Below are 12,229 nucleotides of genomic sequence, written 5' to 3' on the forward strand. Positions count from 1 at the left end.
TTTCCTGTTCTGCATCATCTAGATTCCTATTTCACATAGTTACACACTGTGCCTAATCCATAGTTGTACGGTATTGCACAGAGAAGCGCAATACTGTACAACTATGTATATGCTAATGATAAAGGAGGGTTCTGGGTAGATAAACCACCTCCTGAGAACTTTGCAGATCGTTGTGCTGCATCTAAAGACACAGGATTGGATCACCATTGTGACTATCCTGACCTTGGCACTTACATAAATAACGCAGGCCAACCTCGACCCTGGCCCACCCTTATACTGTGGCTTTAGGGGAACTGCCAGCAACACCGCAGGACCAACAACAACCAGAATAGTATGCAAACCTCACAGTACTACTATACTGAATCAGGCCCACTGTGAGTTGTTATCCTACACCCACGTGTTTAAATATTTCTGTATATCAGAATTATTACTTCTACCAATCAATGAAATATCTTAATATTTCTGCAAACCACACCTGAAATAAGTTTTTGCATGATAGGGCTGATCTGTAAAGCAGCACACGCCCCCTTCCTGCTTCATGCTACCTACAGTAACTACTCATTTGAACGGTTTGGTTATTGTCCCTTTCACTCTCAATAGCTACTGTATAGTCTTCCACCTTCTCTCTCCCTAACCCTATGATCTTTCTTCTTTATCTACTTCAGTCTCAAAATGTTCATACTAGTTTTACCTTCTGTATTGTAATGCACTCGCTCATATTGAAATTGTAATACCCAAGCATGGTTTGTTGGTTTGTTTCTATGCTTCGTTATGTACCATGATGTATTATCGGGACCTGACAACTTCAAGAATTCAATAAAAAAAAATGCACTTTTGAAATGTCATAGAAAAAGATGAAAATAAAATACTAATATACGTTACTTGGTACAGGGTGAGATTACCATATCTGAGATGCTTGGGACCAGAATTATTTGGGATTTTTACGTAGTTTTGAATATTGTATACCATTATGAGATGTCTTAAGGTGCCCATACACATTACAATTATTGTATACAATATCGCATCTCATCGCATCTCGGTTTTGCGATGAGATGAGATCTAGTACAAAAAGTATGTGCAGCACATACTTTTTGTACTAGATCTCATCTCATCTCATCTCATCTTATTGCACTGCAAAACCTATAAAATGAGATCAGATGAGAAGCGATATTGTACACAATAATTGTAACGTGTATGGGCACCTTTAGCTTTAGGGATGGGACTCACCCCTTACCCAAATATCCGTTATCCAAATTATTCTGAAAACCACAGTCTCCAAAATGTACTTTTTTTTTTTTTTTTGCTAAAAACCTACTGGGGACATCTGTGACTGGCACTACTGGGGAAAAAAACATGTAACTGGCACTAAATATGTGCAAGGACATAATTGCCTGGCATTCAAATTCAGTGTTTGGGATTGTACACAAATTTTGTTTCATGCTCAAATAAAATATATTTGTGTGCATTTCATGTGTTTGATGTGCTTATATAACATAAATGCAAGATACCGTGAGATACCTCATTCGAACATTTTCCACATTCTTTTGTATTTATCTAAAAATGTCCTGCATTTGTCACCCAGTGGCCCTTTTTTATAACTGTCAGAACCTCATGCACTGAGCAGGTGCAACTTTAGAGGAAGCTGCACGGATTTATGCGTTTCCCACTTGCCACTTGTTGTAGCTTGTGTTTTTTTTTTCACAATTATTATTCAGGGTAAATTTACTAAAGGGTCTAAGGCAGGGGTTCCCAAACTTTTTTGAATCATGGCACCCTAGAGCATCAAAATGTTTTCAAGGCACCCCTAGGCCAAATGTTCCTTATTGAGAAATTCAGGAAAAAATATAAAAGTAAGTGCATTGTGTTTATATGTCACAGTTATCTGGTGAGGGACAGGATTTGCTCCTGTTTGTCCACATATGTTATAATTGGCAGCCACTTGCACTGCTTTTGCCTGTTACATTGCACATAACTAATATGAATTGATCCTGGTCCACCAACCCAAGGCACCCCTGTAAGTGTCCTGAGGCACCCCAGGGTGCCTAGGCACACAGTTTGGAAACCACTGGTCTAGGGTGATGTTTCCCCCTAGCAACCAATGTGATTCTGCCTATCATTTCTCTATAGCATCCTAGAAAATCTTAGAAGCTTTAGTAAATTTACTCCCTAGAACCTGTGAAGCTTGGACATATCAATACAATGTTATGACAACACAAGCTATTATACTATCAGTCAGACTCAGGGCAGCCGAGAAAGGGGGGGGGGGGGGGGAGCGGGTACTAATTACCTGGGCCCAGGCTTGCTGGAGGGGCCCCACAGGGGCCCTGGTCTGACCCCTCCCTTCCCCCTCCCTCCCTCCCAGGTAGCAACAGCAGCACACACTTCTACATCATGTGCTGTGTTGACAGCAGGCTCAGCATAAGCGTCTCACTGACAGCATGAGAGGTCATGCTGAGCCTGCTGTCAGCACAGCACATGCTGTAGGTGTGTGCTGCTGCTGAGATTACAGTTTTTAGAGTTTTCTTTCACCCTCCTCTAAACATTTTGGGGGCATGGCCTAAGTGCGGGAGGTGCCCACACCCCCACACTTAGGCCACGGCCCCCAAATTTTACCGGGGTCCAGCATTCCTCTCGGCTGCCCTGGTCAGACTTAACAGACCTTAAAAATAAGACTGAAATAAAATAGTCAACTGTTTGTATTTACTGTACCTAATTTCTTCAAATTCTGCTCCACTTCAGAGATTTTATTAATGTATCCCACGTTGGACTTTTCCATATCATCTGAAACACCGTCCATTTTTTCTACAACTGTTAAAAACCCAAAAGATACTGGTTAATTTATTTTCCAATATATAAATGATTGAATATTATGTCGTAAGGCTCTTTGACTGTTATGCACATAATATCTGACATTAAAAAAATGTCAAATAGACTGGACTGCCTGTCTGGCTGCTATTGACCTATGGTACAGTAACTACTGCCAGTGATCATGTAACCCTTGGGTCTTCAAACTGTGGCCCTCCAGATGTTGTGAAACTACAAATCCCAGCATGCCTTGCCACAGTTTTAACACTCCCTTATAGCAAAACTGTGACAAGGCATGCTGGGATTTGTAGTTTCACAACATCTGGAGGACCACAGTTTGAAGACCCATGATGTAACCCTATTCTGGGAAGATGTACTATGGCTCATCCAATTATATCATTGTGCTTATCTGTATTACTGGTTATCTCTCTGTGGTTTGTGTCAGTGTGCTGTGATTGTGAGTATTATAACACATGCCCTACTGCTTTTAATAAATTATTATGAACTCATCTTAAGATTCAAGGGAAATTTAGTAAGCCAAATACTAAAAAAAACCACGTATTTGTACTGCAAAATACGAATTATTTTTTTAGGCGTATTCGTATTTTTGTGATTTACTATCCCGAATATACATTCATTTGTATTCGTATTGATAGCAAATTCGTATTTGTATTTACAAATATGAATCTATACACCATCGAAAGATGGTGATTGCTAATTTACTAATACGGCTGCTAATAACCGTCAATTAACGAAATACGGCCAATAATTGCCGGCCAAATACGCCAGCAAAATACACGTAATTTTTCTGGCGTATTTGGCAGAAGCCTGCACGGATCAGTGTATTAATTGTATGTCTATATTTAGTAGATTGTAATGTGTTGCCTTTCTCTGAATATACAAGTGTGATCATTAGGTTTAGTCTTGCAATAACTGGTATGGCCACAAGATGCCCTCATACCAGGATTGGGAAATGATGGCAGGGAACAGCTACTCATATCAGAATAGAATGCAAAATTCTGGCAAATCAAAGGAGATTGCTACTCCAGTACTGATCCATCCCCACTGGGTCAAGTGATAACACCTTCTGTATGTTCCCCTGCCGACTGAAAATTATACTGTATTGTATGGTTACAATGTAATTGTAGGTATTCACCCTGCGAGCAGTGAGCAAAGGCTAGCCTTCTCTCACTGCCTTCTCTCACTGCCTTCTCTCACTGCCTTCGGTCAGACATTTAGCGTACTGTGCGCATGCGCGGCCAATTGATGATTGCTAGGGCTGCGAATTTGCAGCCAGGTGAAGGAGTCTGAGTCAGGCCCATGCTTCAATTTGCTTACATTTCTTGCCTCTCCAGAAAAAGAAAACTCGGACATAGATAGTTAAATGGTCAAATGATGCCTCCAAATAGTATTTTATAAGGGAGTCTCCTCCCAGAAGTCTCTATGGCAATCAGCAATGGGGTTTGCCGAGTGGAACCTCTGAGTTTCATTCTTGGTGCCATTCAATTAAACAACCTTGTCCCCATGACATGAGCTAACCTTTTGATTATGTGTAAAATGTGGATGTAATGGTTTCACCGCACATTAAACCCCAGAGAGGGACTTTAATGTCAGATATTTCCTCAAAGCTCCTGAAGCATGGGGTGGGTACTTAACCACGAGACTGGATATTCCCCTGTTTACTGTGCAGGAAAAGGTCTTCATTCTTTTTCATGGCCGCACAATTAATCAGTACTGGTATTGTGGACTGGCTTGGTATCAAGAAAATCTCAATTTTTTTTGAAGTGGCAATCATTTACACTGCAAAACCAGTTTGATTTTGCAGTGTAAATGATTGGCGCTTTAAAAAAACCTGGAGATTTCTCACCATGGGCGGGATGTATTAATATACTAACTAAATGTACTAACTAGCATCGGTTGCGGTGACGGAGACCCCCGCGATACCTGTAATGTGGTGTGCGGGGGTCATCGTCACATCCCGGCGGCTGTCAAGTGTCCCCCTGCGTCTCCTCCTCCCCCCTGCAGCCGGATGTCCTCCCGGCTGTAACACCTGCTGGGGGAGGAGGAGATCGATGGAGGACGAGAGGGGGGGGGGGGTCGTGCGGACGGCGATAGAAGCCCATAGACTTCTATAGGGTATCGTCACCCAGAGGGTGGCGATACCCTGCCCAGCGGAGACGGGTAATGGTACATAGGAAAACTCCAGTTTTACCGCATTTTCCCTTTAGTATATCCCGCCCCAAATCTCTCACTTTCTGAAACTCTCATCCTATTAAATCTCACCCAATATTGGGGTATTGTTTTGTTAGTCTGCTGGGTGACTAAACTGAATAGTATATAGTCTGTGTCCTGGAAACTTTGGAAATACCTTATGGGGGTAAATGTTATAGAAAACTAGTCACACATTTTTGACAACTCAGCTGCTAGTTTTAAAACTTCCAAATTTTAACAGACTGAATCAACATGGTTTTATCTTTTAAAATAATGGCCCCTTAAATATCATACCTTCCAATTGTCCCGATTTACACTGGATAGTCCAGTTTATTGGGACTATTCCACTGTCCCACACACGGGCCATGGTGTCTCCCAGTGGGGGACATCTGCAAGTCCCCCTGACATTTCGCTGCTCTGCTTAACATTAGATTCTGTGCAAATTCATAGGAGACAGAATGCCCCCACAGTAATGTTAAATGGGAGGAGCCCGTTTTGCCATCCCTTTTTGGAGTCCCGATTGGGACAATGAGGAAGTTGGGAGGAATTAAATATGGTGCCAAAATGACCAAAATCATGAGCCTGACTGCAACTCACAGGATATTACATTTGCCCCTACAACTGTCCTAGAATGTCAACAATCAAACAAGTCAAGATTAAAACTGTTCTCGGGCGACAGCTAGTTGTATTATTTATCCAGCAGCTTAACATCAAACAGCCAACCGTGCATCATATAAATCAGGTGGTAGCAGTGTTTCGCTTTATCATATGGGATTCTCGTATAGAATACGAATACGAAGCTTCAATCAAATGGAACAAAGGCAAGCCATAGATACTTTACAATCCAATAAAAGACAATAAGGAAAGTGCACATACCTTTGTATCCTAATATTGACACTGTGATAGTGAGTAAGGCACAAAGAATATACAGCAATATGATTGAAAATTTCAGTGCCCAGTTATTTTTACACTTCGTACACTGAGTGCCTTCTTGTATTCCTGCAGAAATAAGAAAATATAACATGTAAGATATTGAGGCCTCCTGCGATAAGTGCATCAGTAAATGACCTGTAAAACACTATATAAATTACTAGAATCTTATTTATATAGTACCAATATATTCTACACCAACGTGTAATCATCTTTATCCAGGCACATCAGTCCTTGCATCAGTAGAGATTGCAAACTAATTTACCTACCAAAGGCAGTCCAACACACAATCACACATAAATGTGGTGTGCACGTGGTTCAATTTCTTCTATGTTTCTATTCGATTTTGCTTATATAAGCAAAATCAAATCGAAATCGAATGGAAATCGAACACATTTGATTTCAATTAGATCCTGTGGCATCGAAATCAAACAGAAAAATATTATATGTGCGGGAATCACTCAGGATTGAAAAGAAAGGACATTACATTGCAGCTGTGTGTACACTGCTTTACACATGGAGACCTACAGTTACGATAAGGACATACAAATTACACGTAGATAGCATCATGTATGTAACTGAGCCCCAGAGCTACTGAATGAGGCAAAGATACCAATCACCGAATCACCACAGTTGTAAGTGTAATACTGACATATCAAAGCTTAAAAATGACCATTAGACCTAAATACAATATGGCTTATGTATAAGAAATGCTATAAATTTCTTATAGTGGGCAATGGCATCCTGCATTTCGGGCCAGATATCAAGCTTCAAAAAGTGATAAAATGGAGAGTGTTAAATAAACATCTAAATCTCTCTTTTATTTACATTGCTGTGTAAAATAAAAAAAGCTGTCCAGCATTTGTGAGCTAGTTGCAAAATGAGCCAGTATTATTTACCCTGCTTGCAAAAACAAATGTATTTGTCCCCCACCTCCTTGCAGTGCAACAGGAATTGTCCAAGTGCACATTTCTCTGGAAGATAATTGTACTTGTCAACATGGACAGACTGAGGCAGTTTAACAGCCTATGGCACGTAAGCATCCACCAGGGGAGCGTGGTCATGGGTGTGTGCCATAAGTCAGGGAGGCCCCCATATATTTATGTGCCAACCAACATTGGATGAAGGGCGACAATTAGAGAACTGGATGTTTGAGCTGTGCGCGGCTATCCGGCTCTCTGTGGGGCCGTATCATTGGCCTTTTTGGCATTTACCAGAAGTGCCAGTCCTTCCCTGCTTGTCAACTACACAGAGAAAAGGTAGCCATTTTGTGTGCTGAACTAATGCTTACTTCCCCAATATACAGACTGGTGCAGCTAGATTACCAGAAGGAGAGGGAATTGTCTCCTATAACTGTTTTACCTTCTTTTGAGATGGGTTTATTGCCTAAAAAAAACTTGGGGCACATGGAGTACACATTTAGGGGGAAATGTACTAAAGGAAATTTGTAAAAAAAATAGGTGTATTTGTATCCAGAAATACACTTATTTTTGACATTTACTATCCCGAAAATACGGCAATTCGTATTCGTATTGATGTGCTATCAATACGAATACGAATTGCCGTATTTTTGGGATAGTAAATGTCAAAAAAAATTATATTTCTTGATACAAATACACCTATTTTTTACAAATTTCCTTTAGTAAATTTCCCCCTTAGTCTTTTCCAAATTGTAGTAAATCATAACAAATATAATTTACAAATCTGAGGAGATTATGCTGAAACTGTTGGATGCAGTAATTATCCTCTCTAGTGTTTGTGGAACACAGTGCCAGGATGTGAAAAAGGGCAATGGGACAAAGAGGAAGCTGCAGGCTGAGAGTTAGCAGAGAGGTGGAGGTCCTCCCAGCAGCACAGAGCAGTAAAGTAAAGCTACTGCCAAACCCATGTCACCATATTGTTGTATCACATAGAACATGGTTCATAAATCCAAATGTCACATGTGGCGTAGGAAGAAATGAACCATTAAGAATGCTTATGACTTATATGAGATTAGTCAGAGGTTGCATAAAATAAATGAAGGTGAAAACGTCAGTATGTTTATAGTAGGATACACAAAGACGGCAGAGGATATCATACAATCAGTCAACATGCTCATGAAATCCACTTTAACTGTGGGTCAGGCAAGGTAATGTAAATTAATAGTTACGTATAACCTCCAAATGTATAGTTCATTGTGCTATCTCACATAATTACTGTTATTTTCCAGATGTATTCTTCTAACATGTTTGATTTGCTGATAGTATAGCAATAAACATAAGCAGTGAAAAATTGGCAGCCCATCATGACAACAAGCTAAAAACTAATTAAAATGATTAGTTGCTGCTCCATAAAGTCCCAGAGAAAAGAATATGTGGTGAAATGGATTATGAATCAGTCATTGTTTGCCTCACTGGAAATGAAGATCTGGGTCTAGAAGAGATATGCAGGCAATTCACTGTGCACATAGTCATTGCAGCGCGAGTCATTGTGGTTGTTATTAGACCTTGGCAGAGCATGTTAGTGCCAGGAGCTATCCGCTCTGATTAGTGCTGATGCCTGGTGGCTCTCTGTGCACACTTGTCATATGATAATGCTGGCTCACAGTGTGAGAAACAGGAGACAAACTTTATAATTACATTATGGATTTTCCTGTGCCTGGCCTTCAGGCAAAAGCAATACAGATGCTCAAAATCAACTAAGGAATAACAGCAAACAATGGTTTCAAGTAGTTTTATAGAATACACATACAATATACAGATGTCATGTGTATATTATGTAAATAACATGTATGTATAAAAAGGAGTCGATTCTGAGATATACTTACAGATCATCCACAACTGTACTCGCTAGTCTGCATACATAGAAGAACTAAGGAATACTATAGGTTTATAGATGCTGACAGGCGGTATTCCATGCCCTACCATCCACTAGGACATTCATGCCCTACCAACCCTCAGTATATAACTCATGCTATTAAGTTAATACCAATGCTTACTTACTATAGTAGTGACTATAATAAAGATTCTACTTCCAGTATCATTGTTTACATTTAAATTCTTACATAATTGCTTCAAAATGGACATATACACATTTGTACACATGCTACATCATTTCTTTGCGATTTGATCCCGATTCTATAGCTATGCGATTTGTGCCATTCCATTTTTGCTGTTTCGACTTTTGCTAACTCATGTGTGATGTCTTTGCGGTTTTGACTTTCTGTACTTTCGATCCCGATGATTTTGACTATGCGCTTGTGATTTACATGCGATTTTGACAATACTGTAAATTTGGTTTGTCCTGGACTGAATGAGAAAAATGGGCGGGAAAGGAGTAGCTGGGTGATGCAGATAGCATCGGGATTGCATTGCATATGGATATGCACTATATACAGTAGTCTTGGCTGCACTGTCTATTTCACTATTCGATTTCTGCTGAACGGAAGCGCGCATCGGCATCAAATCGGGATCGAAAGGTTAAAAACCTGTCCGATCTCCATTCGATGTATATGGGATCCGGATCCGATTTGGACTATATAGTCAAAATCTAATGTCAAATTGTACTGTGTGTACACACCATGAAGCTGTGCCATAATAAAATATAAATACATAGACATAAAAGAATGGAAAACAGCATAATGTAAGGGAGATTGTGTAGTGCAAGTCACCAATCATTTGCACTCCATCCTGTAGCCACAGCATTAGTAAAGCAATGATAATGTTGTGTGTATGTGAAAGCTGTAAATTATAGTAGTTGCCAAAGCGATTAAGAAGGAACCGTGTGGTTCCGTTCTTGCGCAGATAATTTGTACATGGCATTTTAGCAATGGTCACATCCCTGTGATAATCACATAACCACCATTAGCTGCAGCCTGCAATGCAAAAGTAGTGGCTTCTACTTTGGTAGAAAATGAAACTATACCTTTATATCTTATAAGGTTTGGTACAAGGAATGCAGCAATCCATTAAACATCAGTTATGTGTCTATTTAGAATTTAAAAATAATATAGTGTATATTTCATAGATACTACAAAGAAATAGTATTCAGATATATAAGGGTTAAACCAGTGGTTCCCAAACTTTTTTGAATCACGGCACCCTAGAGCATCAAAATATTTTCAAGGCACCCCTAGGGCAAATGCTTCTTATCGAGAAATTCGCATTGTGTTTATATGTCACAGTTATCTGGTGAGGGACAGGATTTGCTTCTGTCCACATATATTATGATTGGCAGCCACAAGCACTGGTTTTGCCTGGTACATTGTCCATAAATAATATGAATTGATCTTGGTCCATCAACCCAAGGCACCCCTGCAAGTGTCCTAAGGCACCCCAGTGAGCCTAGGCACACAGTTTGGGAACCACTGGGTTAAACCATTCATATACACGAAAAGAGAATTATTTTCCATCTAGCTTTTTTTTTTGGGACGGGGAAAAAATACCTTCTTTACTTTTCTTACACAAAACTTAATTATAACATCTGCTTTGCATCATGATTTTCATCACAGCCTCTGACTCATTAACCCAATTGAAAGCACATGTTTAGATCCTTTGGCGGAATCTATACTATGCAATTTACATGAACGTGGTGACCTTTGGCACATAAAATGGTTTACAAACATGACAATAGCTTCATTTCAGAAATGAACTTGGCTCCTATAACTCATTATGTATCTAGCGTCAATATGGATCCTGTACATTAGAGACTGGCATTCTCTGACATTATGGAAATATGGATTTCCGTGTCTGTAGTATCATTATTTTTTTATAGATTCTGGAGACATGATGCATGACTAGAACGATCCAATAAAGAAATGCTACAGAACTAATATACTTACCTGGTTCCTGGCATCTCTTGCTAACTGCACATGTGTTGCCTATTCATTTCTTTTTCCCTAACAGCTCATGTGCCAAAAATATTATCAATTACAGGGAAAATCCTCCTTCTCCTTGAACATCCAATAAAGCAACCATCTTTATTATATAGCCTCAGAATGTTGTAATTTAATTTGTCCGAAACAAAAGTGTCCAAGAATTTAAAAAAGAAATTCCAAGAACTACTTGGAATAGAAAGATACACACACACACACACACACACACACACACACACACACACACACACACACACACACACACACACAAAGTTTGGATACTGCTATCAACAGACGACTTGTAAATGTTATTACTGCAAACAGACCAGAGGTTACAAACCAAGAATGCTATATAAAAGGTAGATTGGCATCTGCCATGTCAACTAGCTTATTAAATAGAGATGATTCATTTAACAAAAGATATAACACTACCACAAAAGGAACATGAAATATCTATTTTTTAATACTAAGCTGTTTTTACTTAGAAACCTATACTAAATGAGACTTACAGAAAGACAGGTCTTGCAGTAGTATATAAATGGAATGCTATAAACAATAGCACAATCCAGTGAATGAGTGAAGAAATAAAGTAATAAGGAATAAAGCCAATAACAATGAAGTCTCCTTGTAGCATACTTACTGACTTTCTTGGAAGTTGCGGTAGACTTACGCTTTTTGGGGTAGTCCCCTGAAACACTGGAACTGTGGGTACTCCTCCCACATCCCTCCCCCTTCCTAGGGAAGAGGGCAGGATATGTAGATAAAGCCAGGAATCATGGGTCATCACGGAGGGGATCGGGATAAAACATGGTTGCCTACCTGACCCTCTCCTTCAGGGAGAAAATGCTCTGTTCCTGGACTTCCCTGGTAATGTATGATTACCATCACCTGTGGTGAAACACCTTTACCTAGCTCCCCACAGGTGATGGCAATCATACATTACCAGGGAAGTCCAGAAACAGAGCATTTTCTCCCTGAAGGAGAGGGTCAGGTAGGCAACCCTGGGATAAAATGATGCAAATCATCTAATGACGTAGCCGCTTGGCCCCACACCTCTGCTGCATTACCTCTCCGGGTTCTCCAAGAGAGGTATTTTAAAACGTAGGCAAGTATGGCTTATAGATTTATTATACACAGAGTAGGCAAAGTGATTTTAATCTATATAATTTGGATTTTGATACTCATATATGTTTTTGGCTGTCATACCATCTCACTGCTATACTTATTCACAGTTTTATGTAACGCCAGCAACACACATAATCAATTACTTGTCTCTTGCCCAGTGCATGTGATACTTCTCTCCATTAATCTGAGATTTACTACAATTACCTTCCATTTTCTTGAACTCTCACCGTAAGGAAATTCCCAGCTTCCCCTGCAGTGGTTTATCCAAAAGGGGCTACTGAGAAATGTGAAAGTAAATTAAATTGC

The 12,229-nt window shown here is 39.8% G+C and overlaps 1 protein-coding gene across 1 annotated transcript in view; it reads right to left on the reverse strand.

Moving 5' to 3' along the window:
* COLEC12 (collectin subfamily member 12) overlaps nucleotides 1–12,229 on the reverse strand; it is a 118,871-nt gene that overhangs the window by 19,531 nt on the left and 87,111 nt on the right. The window contains exons 3-4 of the mRNA XM_083187546.1: nucleotides 5,893–6,015; nucleotides 2,710–2,808 (exon numbers count right to left, since the gene is read on the reverse strand). Of these exons, the coding sequence (XP_083043672.1) occupies nucleotides 2,710–2,808; nucleotides 5,893–6,015 (222 nt within the window). The remainder of the gene's footprint in view (nucleotides 1–2,709; nucleotides 2,809–5,892; nucleotides 6,016–12,229) is intronic.

Source organism: Crinia signifera, chromosome 5, assembly GCF_055691185.1.
Source record: "Crinia signifera chromosome 5, ASM5569118v1, whole genome shotgun sequence".
In the NCBI taxonomy this organism is placed as follows: domain Eukaryota; kingdom Metazoa; phylum Chordata; class Amphibia; order Anura; family Myobatrachidae; genus Crinia; species Crinia signifera.